We start from the raw sequence: 17,882 nt of genomic DNA on the forward strand, positions 1-17,882 counted from the left end.
ATATAAATCTTCAGTGCAGCTTCTGAAGACAAAAAATATGATGTATCTGCTGAATGGTTTTGGTGTTTTATTGTTGCCTCAGAACCCATGAATCCCCATTTCCTCTGTGCTGTACCCTTCACATAATGGTAGTCTGTATTGACCTTAATTTTCTCTAATGTTGCCATCACTGTGTTTGTTTGCATGGTCATAGATAGATAGTCTTCAATGTAAGCTAGCTACCAGCAGCGATCTGAGCGATCTGTAAGAAAAGGCGTTTTTCTTCTTGTTCCACAGTTGGCCAGATACAGTTGAGAATATATCATGCCTTTTAGGCATTGAAGATGGTCAAGCCACCATGAAATAAGACTCTCTCCTGATTTATATACATATATATATAACTAAATTTTATTTTTCAGTGAAATTCTTTAATTATCACGTTGAAGCTCATTTTAGTATAGTCTATGAGACAATTTCTACTTTCTCTGCCTGAAGAAGCCTGTTTAGTCAGACAACCCACATATAAGGCTCGTGACAGCTATAGTTTGGTCCTCATATTTCAGTGTATGAATGCATAGCCATGTGTTTTTTGTGGTTCTAAGACTTATATGATCTCACTGGATCCACTCAAGGATCAGCCTTTAATTCCTTTGATAATTTTTGATTGTGTTAGCCAGCTTCAACCAGTTTAACAGAAGATGCTTAAAAGGTATCTCCAATTTTCATGAAAATAGATGTCTGGTTAAAGAAAAGATACCCTACAATGTCTTGGCTGAGACAGTAATTACATTACTATTTCTTCATCAACTTCAATATCTGCTATGTGGTATCATTTGGGGTATACCATCATTGTGTAGGGAATAAATGGAAAAACTGAAAAGTAGCCCCCTCTTGAAAACCCTTGAAATCCTCCAATGCATATGATTAAAACTATTACTGGTGGTTGAAATCCTACCGGTACATGTTGTAATCTCTTCATAAACAGGAAAATAATAAAGAAGTTCAAACTCCTATTTATAGGCTGTTGGAATTTGATGTATTTATTGTAATAAATTCTCTATCTGTGATTCTCTATCTCTATCTTAGTGTCTTACTGGAAGGTTCCACATATTATTCTTACTTGTCCAAATGCTCTGGGCCTGAAGGTGTTTTTGTCTAAAGAATATTGCTGAGTCCAATATTCATGGAGACAAAAAATAATACCAGTTTTCTAGAAGTCTTTATGGTAGGAACAACAAAATGATGAAAGGTTGAGTAGATTTTCAAATCTACCTAATTTTTCATGTGCATGCCAGCTGAGTCAAGTTTCAAAGTTTTACATCTTTCACATTGTTTTTCAGAATACATTAGTATTGTAATGTAAGTTCCCCAATTTTGTTTTCAGAGGAAAAATTAAAGAGCAAGTAGCACAGCAGAAGTCTTCATTATTTATCCACAGTGAAATTTTCAAACTGTAAAGGCCCCCACACCAATTACAGAACATTTTTCTCTCACATAATATTCCTTTTTGATGCTTTTAAAAGGACATCATTATAAATACCAGAAAGTGAAGAGGATGCACATTGATCTGATTTGGAGATTTAACTCTTGAATTACTGAAGTTCCTGTGCTGTTCAGAAGTGTGCTCTGAACAGATGTTTAACATGGCAGGAAACATTATAGATGAGAGATCCAGATAGCAACTAGAAAATGCATAGCATCTGTCACTTTCTTGAACATAAACCTGCCAATAATTAATTACATATATGAGCCACGGTCTAATGAATTGGACACTTACTAAGATGTATTAGACTACATGTATGTAACAGAGGTTAACTGCTTATGCCCTCTCCTTTGTCTTTGGCTTGTGTGGTACCAGTGTAACTTAAGGGTAGAAATAGTTGTTGGCACCTTGATTATATGCCCTTGATTATATTATCATTGTTACATTAATTAATGATCAGGGCATCTTTAAAATCCAAAATGTGTGTAGACTCCATTAGGTAGAATTTCCCTAGGTTATATTACTTTATCAATGGAGAAAAAAAAAAAAAAAAAAAGAAAAATGTTATTAATCACATTATTCACAGTCACTAGTAGTGTTCGCCAGGGCTCGAAACTGGAGCCAGTCCTCTTTAATATCTTTATCGATGATCTGGATGAGGGGACTGAGTGCACCCTCAGTAAGTTCGCAGATGACACCAAGTTAGGTATGTGTGTTGATCTGCTCGAGGGTAGGAAGGCTCTGCAGGAGGATCTGGATAGGCTGGACCAATGGGCTGAGGTCAACTGTATGAAGTTCAACAAGGCCAAGTGCTGGGTCCTGCACCTGGGGCGCAATAACCCCAAGCAGAGCTACAGGCTGGGAGAAGAGTGGTTGAACAGCCGCCAGACAGACAATGACCTGGAAGTATTGGTGGATAGTAGGCTGAATATGAGCCAGCAGTGTGCTCAGGTGGCCAAGGCCAACAGCATCCTGGCTTGTATAAGAAGCAGTGTGGCAAGCAGGTCTAAGGAAGTGATTGTCCTCCTGTACCCAGCTCTAGTGAGGCTGCACCTCAAGTACTGTGTTCAGTTTTGCGCCCCCTCGCTACAAGAAGGACATCGAGGTGCTCGAGCGAGTCCAGAGAAGGGTGGCAAAGCTGGTGAGGGGTCAGGAGAACAAGTCCTATGAGGAGCGGCTGAAGGAGCTGGGTTTGTTCAGCCTGGAGAAAAGGAGGCTCAAGGGTGACCTTATCGCTCTTTATAAGTACATTTAAGGAGGCTGTAGCGAGGTGGGGGTTGGTCTATTCTCCCATGTGCCTGGTGACAGGATGACGGGGAATGGACTAAAGTTGCACCAGGGGTGTTTTAGGTTGGATATCAGGAAGAAGTTCTTGACTGAGAGGGTTGTGAGGCATTGGAATGGGCTGCTCAGGGAAGTGGTGGAGTCACCATCCCTGGAGGTCTTTAAAAGACGTTTAGATGTAGAGCTTAGCGATATGGTTTAGTGGAGGACTTGTTAGTGTTAGGTGAGAGGTTGGACTCTATGATCTTGAGGTCTCTTCCAACCTAGACAATTCTGTGAATCTGTAATTGTAAAATTTAGATTTTAGAATTAGAATAGATTTTAAAATTTTAGATTTTAGAATCAACTACATATATTAAACAAAATACAGAATTATAACTAAATAAATAATTAAATAGATGCCCTCAGGAAAACAAATGCTGGTAGTTAAGTAAATTAAGATTTGCTGAAAAGTTCAGAAAGTTGTCCTTGTAAACACAGAAGCCACTAGATGTTGGAAATTATTAAATTACTATTGAAAGTGCTACTATAAAAATAACATGATTAGAAAACCAACCATACCAAATGCTGTTCTTTGAAAGCATATGAAGAAAAGCACAGAATACTGGAGCCTGTATATATGGTGCCAGTGGAACCTAAGACTAGAAGCTGTTTGTGGTCCTCAGACTTCATATTCCTCATATATATTTCTACAATCAAGGTCAGATGTCCCTTTTTCTTCCTTCTTGTCCTAACTTTCCACTTTAATGGAATATAATTTTCCTTTTTTTTTTCTTTTTTAAAGTTTGTCTCCTACTAGGAAAAAAAAAAAAATATATATATATCTCAAGAGATCTACAAGAGATCTATTTAATTTTATTTCATATAAATAGTTTTTAATTAATTTTAATGATTCTTGAGAAAGTTCTTAACATGTTTAAGCACTACTGTAACATCACCTGTAGGTGGACTCATCATATCAGGTATACAACAGTAGTGCATGGTAACAGTGGACTAAGTACAATTTTTTTAAGAACAGCCACCTTCTTTTTCCTTATTGTTTTCTCCTCCACTGTCCAGGTCCAAAGAAAAACGAGGTGGTATGCCAAAAAGGTATTCAGTATCTACAGGATGTTCATGCTGTGACTGAAGCTCCCTACAGGCAGAGGTTCTCCGGTTCTTATTCCACTTAATTCATCATTCAGAACTCAGCAGGGGACTCTGACTGATTTTGGACTTGAAACAGTTAGGCTGGTATTTGCCCCACCCTTTGTCCTCTACAGGCTTAAAAATGGAATCAATCTACTTTATTATCCCAGCAATATTTTCCAGAGAACTACCTAACTGATAAACTATAGGGTGCAAATAACATCTCTGTATCCGATTTTGCCCTGAAAGATGTATTTCTCATGAGGTACAGTTTAATAAGTGTTTTCCCTGTAGCCTGATCTCTACATCCCGTTTCTTTACAATCTAATCTTGTTAGGGCTGGTCACAGTTTCTCATTCTATATTCCTTCACTTTCTGTCTACTTATCACCTGCTCTTATGACCCAGACTGAAACATTTTTATCAGTAACCAAGTTTAACAAAACTCCCTTACTTGATCTGATGATTCTGTGGTTCATCCTATTGGATATGGATGTGCTTCTTTCTGTACCTTCAAGGCACAAACAAATAATATTCTGCCAAAACTCTTGAATTAACTTGAGAAACCCCTGCATTTGAAGAACTTTAAAAGTAGGTATACTTCCAAGATTCATTTTTTGATAGAAAAAGGCATTACAATAGCATATGCATTAATTAATCATCCAGCTTTATTTATCTAGATGTTAACGAACTCCCTAAAGAAATGGAATTATGTTTTGCAAGGACTAAGAGAGTTAAAATGAAGATGTCTTTACTATGTTCAGTCTAGCTTTATGTCAACATTTACTGCCACAGAAAAACAAAACCAAAAACTGCTGAACTTATACATTGTCTTATATCATGTCTTTTTTTTGTCTGTTGGCTGTTGGTGTGTGGAATTTTATGATCAAATCCTTTTATACTAATAGTGATGGTTGTCTGTGGAGATTTTCTTGCAATGGGAGACCCTCATGCTGAAAGAACTTGTCAGACAGTAGAGACAGTTATGATATGTCAAATTAAGATGGCAAAGTGATGTCAAAGCAGGCCTAGGGAGAGCCTGTAACAATGTTACTGTCAAGCAAATAAAGGAAACTGAAACACAAGAAATGCAAGTTATTTCAAGACATCTGTAGCTGCAGTATGGTTCTGTGTTTTGAGAGACGCTGTTTTAGAATGATTACCATTTGTCAGTCGGGCTTCAGAATAGGAGCAAGATCTGATGGCTGCCAGCCAAGGTCAGCAAAGTCCTTTGTGGAAATGAAGCTTTTTTTCCCCTGCCCCTCCACCCATGTCCCATCGTTATCAAATTCTTGGGTAGCAATGACCATTTAAACAAAATACTGCCTCACCCAGCAAGATATAAAATGTATCTGTTGGGATTCAGTGCCTTATGCTACTCAGGAGATCAGACCAGATTAAAATCTTTTTGGCCTTAGAAATTTATGAAGCTGCATGAGTTCTGGGCATTTATGTTGTAATTCCTGTAGTTGCAGTGGTTCACTTGCTGATGTGCTCTTCTGGCCTGTGTATGGCCACAAGGTTGCCAAACAGAAGAAATACAAGAAGTAAGGAGGACCAATAAAGAGTTTTACTGCTGTGCAGCCCATTTCAGTTGTACAAAGCTATGATGACATGATGACAATATTCTACCTTTAATAGGAAGTAACGTAACAGAAAGAAATAGAGGGTAAAGAACTGGGAGGGAGGGGGAGAAGGGGGTTGGGGCAGAGCAAGGAAGCAATTCCCGTCTTTAATAAAAGAGAAGAAACAAGAAAACAATTTCGTAGGGAAAATATAGCAATAAGTAGGAATAAGTTACAGGCTGAAGCTAAGGAAAAAGCTGATAAATTTCCAAAGGAAAAAAAAACAACAACAACAACAAAAAAAAAACTTTTAAGCTAAGGAAAATATAACATTCAATGCATTTGAAGTATATTCTTTTGTTGGGTTTTCAAGGAAAGCATGGTATTTTAGAAACCGTAATTTTGAATCATACTTATGTTACACCTTGTTCAAGATGTCACTTTTGACAGCTTCCGAAAGAACTCAAAAAGGTTCGTGAGATGAAGAGAAAACATCACAGGTCTAGTGAAGCTATAATGTATACATATTTGATTATGTTAGTGAATGGAATTCAAGTCCAGATTTCTGATTGTAAACTTCTTTGAAGGTAATTCACTGTTGAGGTAATGTTTTTGAAATGTGTTTCCTGTAACTCGGATTTGAGAGGAGGTGACAGAATGAAGAAAAGAAAAAAGAAAAAAAAAAAAAGAGAGAGAGAGAGAGAGAGAGAAAAGAGGGGTAGAAGTTTCTTCATTTAAAAAAAAAAAGAAAATGGTGAGAGACAAGTACAACATAGAATAGCTTTTTGGTTGGTTTTTTTTTTTTTTTTTTTGGTTGGTTGGTTTGTTTTTTCCCAGATGTGTTGAAAATATGGCAACTTCTTCACTATCAGTTGTTTTAATTTAGTAGGTTTTGTTCACACTTATTCCTAAAAATAGTAACATGATCAAGTAAGTCTTGAGAGACTTTCACATGACAGAACTTGGAAAATTTTTTAACTTTTTATGTTTTTAATTAATTTTTAAATGACATTTTCTATTCTTTTTTTCTTATTCCGTCTATTGAAATTAAATATCCAGCTGTGGCAGAAATTTAGCCACAGGTGCAGTCAACAACAAAATCATTGGATAGAGAGGAGGATCAAAAGACCTTCAGGATCATATTTTCATTTGCCTATGGGGCTGTTAGATGCTTCAAAATAATAATAGTAATAATAATAATAATTGGAATGGTCTCCATTGAGGTTCCTCCTAGATAAATAAGAGGTTTGGATTTTCCAGTACCTCTTTCTGAATGCAGTTTATTTTTAAGTTCTTCCAGGCTTCCAACAACAACAAAAAAATGTTACTCATTTACCTGAAACTGAAGTATTTACCTGAAACTGAAGTATTTACCTGAAACTGAAATATTGCTTCAACAGAGAAGCAATAGTTCAATTTTATAGAGACTTCCAAGGTTAGAGGTGTTTTAATTTGATCAGATGCAGTGAAATGTGATCAGTGGTTTTGCTGTTTTGACCCACTGTCTAGAATAGGACTTTGGACAATGAAACATATTGGTTTTCTAAATTATATTCTAGTATATGGTCATTTTCATATTATGCAAAATTAAAATAAAATGTTGCACTTAAATTTATCAGGGAATTGGTTTCTTATAATTAACATTTGTGTTTGTTTGTTTGTTTTTTTATATTAAGAGAATAATTTTGTGTCATTTTGCTCAATAGAGCAATTTCTTAATTGATACATTAGAGATTTATATAAATTTAAAATCAGTTATAGTATAGCAATTAAAAAAGTGTATTTGTTCACTACATCAGAATAGATACTTTAAAAGAGACCCATTCAAAGTGATACTGTTTTTAAGAGGACACAGAAACACAAATGCATGTATCGAGTCATTCTAAATGGACCATTGGGCAACAAAGAAATTACCACAGTTTCTTAATGAAAAAAAAATTGATCAGTTTTGAAAATTTTCACTGAGATATTAAACTGGATAGTAGTGGTAGATTTTATTGTATAGATTAAATGATCTCATTTGATGAATAAGAATTTATTTGTACATCCCATTAACACTAATGGAAATTTGAAAAAAAATCTGTATATCATTATAAGGCTAGAGTCTTCAGAGTAATGTGGCACCAGAATCAGTTTTGTCAATATCATATGGGATCAGAGTACAAAAGTGTGTAATTTTAAAATGTCAATCATATGCATTGCAATAAATCCTCTTTCTTTAGATGTGCTCTCAAGAGTTTTTGCCACTCTGTGATTCTGTCGGGATATTTTATAGTCCCCATTTAGATTCCTTTTAGTAACTGCAGTCATGAAGAAATGTAGGTTTTCTTCCTTCAGGAATACAATTCCAGAAACTATTATATAACGTTGTTAAAATTTTACATTTTATCCAACCATTAAATCTGATTTATTTCACAAATTTGACTAAAAGGACTAAAATTTTGATTTGGGTTTCAACAGATAAAAATCTATTGTTTAGATTGACCTATCAGTATTAATTTGAGGTATTTATCTTAAGCTATGAATTCCAGAGACTTCTGATAGTATTTCAAAAGTATTTTATCTGATAACTTGGATGATACCTCTCCTAGACTTTGGGGTAACAAATAAAAAGAATATTACACATATTGTTCTATGTTTATTGTTCTATGTACAAAAACAAATGTAGGAAATATAACACTCTTGATCAACTATAAAAGCACCGAGTCAAATGCACATTCATCGTGTTTTTCTGTGTCATCTTTTGGTCTGTAAAGGCAACCCACACAAAGGATAGGCCAGAGTACTACTGCAGTCATCCTTTGTTGTCCCTAAAGTTGGTGATAATGTATTCTGCCAGTCAAGGCTACTGAAGGGAATAGTTAAATCCATTAGCCTAACTTTGTTGCTTTAGTGAGTATATTTTCTTTGGAGTAATATTTTCTTTTATTTAGTAAAAGTGGAGCTATAATTATTATGCAACGTGGCTGTGATTTCCATCTGCAGACTTTCTGCAATTCCTGAATATTTGCCAACTTTTTATTTTCATAAGCTAAGATTATTAGTGTAATTTAAACATCTACAAAGTATGATATCTATGATTATATAAAAAACAATTTTGAGTGTAATCTTGCAAAACATTATATTCTGCTTTGGAGGACTAATTACTGTATTCCTACATTCATACTCTTGTTTTCTCCTTCCTTGAGAAGAATAGTCCATCAAAGTTTGACCACTCTGCAGTCCTTTGCACTGTAAGTCATTTAAAACTGAAAAACAAAACAAAACAAAAACTGTGCCCATTCATCACCTGTAGCTACTAAATTAGTTCTTTTTCTTCTGGCAAATTGGATGTCTCTCACTGTTTGGTGCAGTTTTGATGCCTCTATTTTTTCCTAGGCAAGGGTTGGCACCTCTATTTTCTAATAATCACTTTGCTTGGAGGAAGAAAATCTTTCATTTCAGTTAATATTTTCACAAGCTCACAAACTTTTCAGTTATCTTTATATTTTTCCCCCTATGCTTTTCAGATCTTTAATGCACTTGCCAGCAACTTGATAGTTGACTAAAACCATGAATCTGAGTGACAACGTATGGCAGAGAAAGAATAATGGAGATTTAAAATATCCAAATAATTTTAATTAATGGTCAAAAAAAGAAATACTAAGCTTATTTCTCTGATTCCAGTTTGGATTTAGCAAAATATTTCAAGAAAATATTTGTAAAGATTTTGGTGGCAGGATAAAGAGATCTTGCAAAAACAAACTTGGATTTACAACCAAAATATCAATCTCTTTTTTTCTCAGTGTTGTCAAAGCCAAGATATGCTTTATTGTCTGTCACCAGCATGAACTGTCATCAGAGTTTTTTGCACCATTGCTAACAAATTTTGAAAGGAGTAAAAGGTAATAGTCTTATAAAAATGAAGACATGTAAATTCATCAATTAACTGGGGAAAATTCCTATTCTGTGTCTTGGCACATAAAACAGTGAGGATTATGGGAACAGATACAGTACTAATTACCAGTACTAATTACTAATGAACACTATGAACAATGTACATTTTTGTTTAAGGTACATGAAAAACTTTATCAGTAGGAAGTATGAAATAGTTGACCTTATGAAAATATAAGTAAAAAATAGAATTCCATAGAATCACAGAATTGTCTAGGTTGGAAGAGACCTCAAGATCATAGAGTCCAACCTCTCACCTAACACTAACAAGTCCTCCACTAAACCATATCGCTAAGCTCTACATCTAAACGTCTTTTAAAGACCTCCAGGGATGGTGACTCCACCACTTCCCTGAGCAGCCCATTCCAATGCCTCACAACCCTCTCAGTCAAGAACTTCTTCCTGATATCCAACCTAAAACACCCCTGGTGCAACTTTAGTCCATTCCCCGTCATCCTGTCACCAGGCACATGGGAGAATAGACCAACCCCCACCTCGCTACAGCCTCCTTAAATGTACTTATAAAGAGCGATAAGGTCACCCTTGAGCCTCCTTTTCTCCAGGCTGAACAAACCCAGCTCCTTCAGCCGCTCCTCGTAGGACTTGTTCTCCAGACCCCTCACCAGCTTTGCCACCCTTCTCTGGACTCGCTCGAGCACTTCGATGTCCTTCTTGTAGCGAGGGGCCCAAAACTGAACACAGTACTTGAGGTGCAGCCTCACTAGAGCTGGGTACAGGGGGACAATCACTTCCCTAGACCTGCTTGCCACACTGCTTCTTATACAAGCCAGGATGCTTGTATACAGGTTCATAATTCCGGTACTGAATCTTTTTGTTTAATTTTAGGACGGTATGCTCATTTCTAAGTTCATTTTATGCACACTTCATATGCTAATAAAATAATGCATACAATAGAATGTCTTTATTTTATCATAAGCTTTATTTTCTATACCAAGCTCCTGTAGTTTTGATGACATGGTATAATGTTTTCTCTGTGAGGCCAACTTTTCTCTGTGAACTAGGCTTAACAGAGTAAACTTTTGCAGGCTTTTTTGTAACCATACCTGAGACTTTTCAGTTAAGTCACAGCTATAAGTGAGTGAAAGACTTCTGCAGCTTCTGCAGGCTCTAAAGTTTGGTTAATCGCATCTTTTTTCTAAGTTCAATAGAAGAGTTTAAACATTTAACTTTTTGTTTTTCCTAATATTACAATTGCATCCAGTTCCAATAAGGGTTTAAGTTGGCAAAATAAAATCATTGAGAGAAAATGCAGGCAAACTTTGATAAAGACCAGATGAAATTGTGGTGGTGTTCAGTTAGACTCATACACACATTGTATTAATAATAACAAAAATTAGTTCAAAAACGTGATCTTATTTCATAAGGATTTTTTAAATAAATTATTTTATCAGCTTACATTATATTTATTCAAAATAGAAATTCATACTGACTTGTTCAGCATGGTGACTTCAAGGTTTTGAACCCATGATTTCATTAATGCCATAGGCATGACTAAAATAGTAATGTTGAAATTAATCTTTTTTAGACATTAATAAGTCATAGTGAAGAGAAATAATTAGCATATCTTTGGGGCACCAGAAGAACACTGAAAAAGAAGTCATGTAAACCAGAGCATTTCAAGATAATTGCCAGGCATACATCATTTATTCCAGATTAGCTAAGGTCATGCACTTGATTCTCCCAATTTTTGCATCCATATATGTGGTCATTGTTGCCATCAAATTGCTGAATTTTGATGGCTATATTTAATGGGCTGAGAATAGACCATGAAGAAAAGTACTAAGAACAGCAAATATAAAGAGCAAGTACTCCATTCAGTTAAACAATGACCTTTTTAACCTTGCTGTATGCAGGAAATATCCACTTGTATTTTGGTAATTACATTAACTTCCTTAATGGCATTTGATACAGATGGTATAGGAAGAACTTATATGCAGTTGAAGAATGCAGGCAACAGTTTTAGTTTGAATTACAAATACTTCACATTGGAGTTAAATGGGGGACACTAGGGGAGAAAACAGAAAATAGATTTGTATGCTTTCCTCAATCAAAGAAGCCATTATTTTTCAAAGCTTGCCATATTTTTTGTTTCTCATGATTCTATTTTTGATTCTGTGAAGATACCTCAACCAGTTTCTGCCTTTCTGCCTGCACAATGAGAGTAGAACATTTTCATTCTCCTTTGTTTTTTGTCTGTCAGAATATCTACTGTCTGAAGAAATAAATTATTTTAGTGTCTTTACCAAGCCTAAAGCAGTGAGGCACTCAATACAAGCCGGACTTCCTAGAACAGAGGATTGCACAAACTTAAAAACAAAAGATTATTAAAACGACCTTTTGTCCCATGTATGTGTGTTAGTTCAATAGAAGAGGTATGGTAGTTCCTCTTTAACTTACTCCTACGCTTTCGATTATGTGGGATTTTCATAAACCAGAGATTGCATTGTCAGTTCTTCCAAATAGTGATGAATGGATCTGTCCTGTTTTTATCATCCTCTACTACTGACTCTACAACACCTTTGACAGGTGAACATTAATTGTGCTTTGTGTAACAGAGGAGGAAAAAAAAAAAAAAAAAAAAAAAAAGTAAAAAGTATTTCAAACCTTTCCTGCTTAATCAGTAATAATCAAAGATGGGAAGAAGCACAAGGACACAAAATAGAGCCCTTGGCAGCTAGGAATGAGAAAGTGGAGCATACAAGGGAGGGCACACAGTTTTCCTCGTATGTTTTGAGTAGATGTTTTGAACATCTACTATTAAACATCGACTATTTTGAATATCTGCTATTTGAACATTGAGTAGATGTTTTGAACATCTACTCTACTGAAGTGTGAGTAGGAAGCTGATAAGAAAGAGACTTATGATGTGAAATGGTGCCCCTGCTCTTTTTCACATTTCCACAATCTATTTTGCTTCAAGTAATATACAGTATAAAAGCTTAGAGAAAAAAGATGAATAAAAGGATTCTGCTTCTACCCTTTTTCCTACTCATTGAGATGGAATCTCATTGAGATTCCACCTTTTCTGTTACGACTTTTCCTATCTTTCCTTATTTCTAACTAGAGAATTGCACACTTCAAGCTGCTCCTTCTGCTTTAGGCAGAGCTCTCTGTAAAGGCATCCATCTTGAACCATCCATCCACCATGAACCTGTTTTGTAAGGCTTTCCTATTTCCTTCTCTACTTTCACAGGTGAAAAGTGCTACAATTTCTAAGTTAGTTGTTTGTTTGTTTTTTACTTGAAAATCTTCACACAAACATCTAATTTCAAATGAAATTGTTAAGAGAGGTGTTAATGTCTGTTATCAGTGGTTTATTTCATCAGCAGGCAAATACAGAGCTGGTTACAGCTAATGGATTTGCTGATGTGCTAACCAGATGTCAGTTCTGTATCCTCCTCTTCTGAATTTTACCAAAATCAATTCAGTCCTTGCTCTGATGCTAGAAGACTACATCCAAGATCACAATTGATTAGCTCTGGTATACAAAAATTATCAACTGATGTTCAGACAAACAGAGAAAAGTCATTGATTTTAAGATCAGACAAACACTTTATTTATTTTATTTATTTATCAAGCCCATATAATTATTAGGCTTTTTAAAAAGTTTAGTATTAACATTCTTGTTAGTGTTAAATAGAAGACTTTGAGTTAAAGCAATTCTCATTGCCTTCAAACAGAGAGTCCTGTTTTATGAATTATACAGCATAAATGCTAGATCATCATTGTTATTTGGATGATAATAACAAGTATTTGTCCTGTTTTTCTACCATTTTAGGCATACTTGTTTTGTTCTATGCTCCAAAATTTATTATTATTATTTTATTTTATTTTGTTTGAACCTGGTGGTACAAGTATTACCAACTGTCTTTGAAAGATAAAAACTTCTAATTTAATTAATTAATCCAGGAAGTATTCATTATATGTATTTATAAGTGTAGGTTTTACATCGAATTTTTTATTTAAGGAGATCTGGTCAAGATGCAACAAAATTGCTGTGGCTATATAACCTTTATTATGTAATTTGATTGGTTTATTTTTCATAAGTGTGTATCATGCTTATGTTAGAGTCATAAGCATAAGCTCTTTTGATATGAAATCAGAAGGTAAAGATAGATAAACATTTAGAAGACTGTAGCATGGGAATTCTGTAGCATGGGAATTACGTAGCATGGAAGAAGAGCATTATTCTGTCTAGATCGTGTTCTCATACATATGAGGTTAATTATGTGACAGGAAAGGTGTTTGTTAGTGTTATAGAATATGAGATGGATTCACAATAAAACAGTGAATATTCTCTGGTAAAACATTTAATGTATCTGTGCTACCTGCATTGGCTTAACTATGGAGTTTGCTCTTCTGTTTGGATTTTCTTTGTCAGCTTTCAAACAGTGGAGGTAGCCTGCAGGTGATAAGTATCCCATTAATCTTTCTGATCCTCTAGCACTTGAGCATGAGAATAGCTGATCAATTACAGCAATTGTCTTCCTAAATGAGCTTTTCACATCTGCCTCTTATTTCATTAGTTAACTGTCTGCTCGTATATCTGATAGAATGGAATCCTAGTGGCTTCTTACAGCGTGTTCTGCGTTACTGTACAATGAGGATGGGATTGTTAGCAAAATGGGCACAAAAGGGTATTTATCCATTACCCGCAATAAATATCCACACTATTGTGTAGGAGTGCTTTTGTCTCTAATCGCTGTTTGTTGAAACCTACTTAAAGCACATCAGCTTGCTTTTCAGCTTCCTGTTTGGTCCTTAGTTGTAAACCTTATTACTTGTGTATTTATCATTTTTATGAGAAGAACAAAGTGTTTCTGTGCCCTAAACCGTTATATCAATATGTTCCTCACGTGATTTTTGAACCCAGAGGCTACCAAAGTTAAAAGTAGAAGCGTAAATTCCTCTTCATCTTTTCACAATGTATCTTTTAAATACCTAGACGTGGTATCCTTTTCTCTGAAAGTTAATCAGTATTCCAATGTTGCAAAAAAAAAAAAAAAAAAAAAAAAAAAAAAGTATTGCAAATAGTGGTAATGTGATTACATAATGATTACTCAAATTAAGTACAAAACTGTGAACAATAATTACGCTGCATAATTCAGGATTTTCAAGAAAAACAAACTACAAAGTATGGATTCTAAATGATAAGAATTAGATTTCACATGTGTGCACCTTTCATTACTCCTCAAACTTTCAATTACAGGTAAAACAGCTGCCAGATGAGAATTAAAACAATTTCTGTGCAGAGGCCTTATAATCTCCCAGTTAATATCTGGTCAGGTTAAACACTCACAAGATTTAATTTTTAAAGATTGTTTTATTATACTTATCATATATTGAATTGTTTTGGATGATATAGGTAGGTAGGTAGATTTTATTTATTTGTTTTGCTAAATAATGAACTGAGCTAAATGACAAAAAGAAGTAATTATATATATATATATATATACATGTATATATATATATATTCTGATTCAAGTGTATGTTTTTCTAGGTGATGTTTTGATAGTTTCTGAACATTTAAATATGTTTGAATCTGAAGTTATCAGATGTTTGTGCCTGAAATATGTTTCAGTGGATTTAAGTGATTTTAAAAAATACAATACAGAGATTTTAAGGATTTTCTAAAAATATTTAGCTACAATTACTAAATATCAGCAATATTTTAAATTCACTTTTGACTATCTATTGCAGGTCTGGTTTGTATGAAGTCGAGTACTTCAGTGGTTGAACTTGTTATGCTACTTTGTTCACAGGTAAGACATTCTCTGGTTTTAATTGTAGTAGTTATCTCAGTGCTGGATTACTGCCAGCCCAGGAATTCTGTATTGCTGCTTGTTTCATTCTTCCATTTCAGTACAGGAAAATAAAAATTAATCTCTTCTGGTAGCATAAAGTTTGTAGATTTATATATATATATACACACACACAAATTTTGCATACTGTCTCTATATTCAAAGGGTTTGCAAAGTATACTTGTATTTGGCTTTTAAAAGTGTATGGATGTATATTATGAACTTTTCCTGCATATTAATTCTCTTTCAAGACAGTTCTTATTTACAGTACATGAATATAATACTTTTTTCCTAATTTTATGTTAAAATCTGTCCTTGAATTAGTAATTTCATTAAACCATACTTCACAGTGGCTTTCGGTATATGTGGCATAAAATACTGCATATTTTATATAGCTATCAGTACATAAAAAGCAGAGGAACATGACTGAAGTATTCCTCTAGACCTGCCAGAAGCAGAATGTTTCTGTTTAAAAAAAAATGCTGTGGTTATTATTATTTCTTTTTGTCATCGTAGTAACTGGTTTCTCAGAAATCTGAATCAATTAACATTTTGAATTGCTCTCACAAGTAAAATATTTAAAACTAAAATAATTCCTCATGGTTTTTGGATTGTTTACTTCTCAATTTTGATTTTATTTTTTTCTACAGAGTGTTATTGGCTAATTTCTTATATAAAGCCTTTTACTTTAAACTGCCAGTAATAAGCAAACATTTTAGAATTCTTCTCATTTTGTGTAAGACAAGGCAAATACAGGTCCCAATATCTTCACAATTTTTTTAGTTCTAAAGACTTATTAACAGTGTACCTTTTATCAAATTCCCCACAGATTTAAGATACCAGTTAAACACATTGCAAATTGTTATGCAAAATGCCTAGGGTAACCTTTAACATTATTACAAAACAAAACAAAAACATTTATTTGTAGTTTTCATTGAGCATTCACAGCTGCACTTTGAGAACATGCACCAAAAATGTACAAAAACCAAAAAGGTTTCTAGGAGTAATTGAAATTAAGATCTTCTTTTGATGAAAATAATTAACATTTACAACTGATTCGGGGGGAGGCGTTGCAACTTACCTGCTGTTTGCTAGTCCATAGGTTGCATTTCTTCAAGCTTGTGTCATAAGGAAATCATTAAATCTTGTTTTCCTTTTTTTTCTTTCTTCTTCTTTATTTTTTTTTTTCCTCTTAGCCAGGATGGATATTTGTTAGGAAAAAGTGAAATAAAAATACATCCCTGGCAGGAATCCTCAGTAGGGTTTGAAGTTCAAACCCTCTCCAGCAGGATACTATACTTGAAAAATTTGTTACCTAATGGTGAAATCCTGACTTCCAGGAAAATTCCAAAAGATCCATTAAAGCTTTTGAGCCTCATGTCATGTCGTGCAACCTCTTTTTTTTTTTTTTTTTTTTTTTTTCTTTTTAACAGCTTTTGAAACCTTTACTTGAGGAAAGGAATAACTTACAATCCTTTCTTCCCTAGCATTTGGTTTTACTGCAGTTCTCAATAATAAAGTAGAATGTAGCATTAGGGTCTAGTGTCTTTGATGGCCTCATCATCTAATCAGAGGTTTAACATTACTCATTTGCTGGCTCCAGGAATTCCTGCCATTAAGGGCCCTGGAGATGAAACTTTGCCTCAAATATTGATTGAAAGGAAGAGAGAGAAATTTAAGCTCTTTCTGCAATGCTTTTTTTTAGACATCTTTGTAAAGCTATGTAACAAATGCACCTAAATCAATTTGTTGTTTTTGTGACTATTATACAAATTATTTATTATTTCAAAATATTTGACTATGTTAAAAATAAGCCTAATTGTATACCTTATACAATATTAAGAGTCTAATCATTTTGTAATTTTGAATATTTATTGATTTTCTATGTTTGATTGAGAGCTATTTTCTATCTGATTACTTGGGTAAATAACAGCTTTTAATTCTCATACCCTAGCTGATATTTTAGGGTTGCTTCCTTGTCTTGTATATGAAGACAATTTTCTATGCCTATGCTTATTTCTTGTGCCTATTCTTCTTATTTCTATGCCTATTCATTACAATTATTCCAATGCTCCAAGATTGTTGGGAGTGATGCTAAATGTTTCTATAGGCATTTGTCAACAGGGGGCTGTAGTGGTGTAGTGGCTCACCTAAAGCATTGCATCTGCACAGAACGTGGTATCTGCATAGAGCATCTCATTCGTGTACTAAACAATCTGTGGTTCTGCTCATCTACATGAAAACTTTTTGGTAGAATTTTGTATTTAATTTATTTAAAATTATTTGTTGAAAGAAAACACGTGGTAAACATTTTAAAATACTAATAGGACATAATTAAGATCATGACTAGAAGAGAATGGCAGATAAAACATATAATGTAATCCAGCCTCTAGCTAACAGAATTTGGAATTAGGAACCTAGGAAATGTTGTCCGCAACAAAATGAGATTAAATCATCTAATCATCTCTATATAAAAACAGGTAGCGCTACCTGAGCTTTTCCATATGAGAAATTGAATAAAGTTCTGTTTTTTTTTGGTATTTTTTTTTTTTTAAATATTGCCAATGTAACTAAGAGTTTTCTTCCTATCATAGGTAAATCTTTCATATTCAAATTGAATAACATTCAACAGATTATTTGGAGAAGTTTGAAATGTGTCATTCAAAAGATAGATGATAATATCAAAAAC

At 34.2% G+C, this 17,882-nt stretch overlaps 1 protein-coding gene across 10 annotated transcripts in view; it reads left to right on the forward strand.

Moving 5' to 3' along the window:
• The window catches only part of NBEA (neurobeachin), a 522,340-nt gene that overhangs the window by 241,328 nt on the left and 263,130 nt on the right, over positions 1–17,882 (forward strand). For all 10 annotated transcript variants that reach the window (XM_084537470.1, XM_084537471.1, XM_084537462.1 and 7 more), the window contains one exon: positions 15,093–15,154. In XM_084537470.1, the coding sequence (XP_084393596.1) occupies positions 15,093–15,154 (62 nt within the window). The remainder of the gene's footprint in view (positions 1–15,092; positions 15,155–17,882) is intronic.

Source organism: Aythya ferina (genome assembly GCF_964211825.1).
Source record: "Aythya ferina genome assembly, chromosome: 1".
Classification (NCBI taxonomy): Eukaryota; Metazoa; Chordata; class Aves; order Anseriformes; family Anatidae; genus Aythya; species Aythya ferina.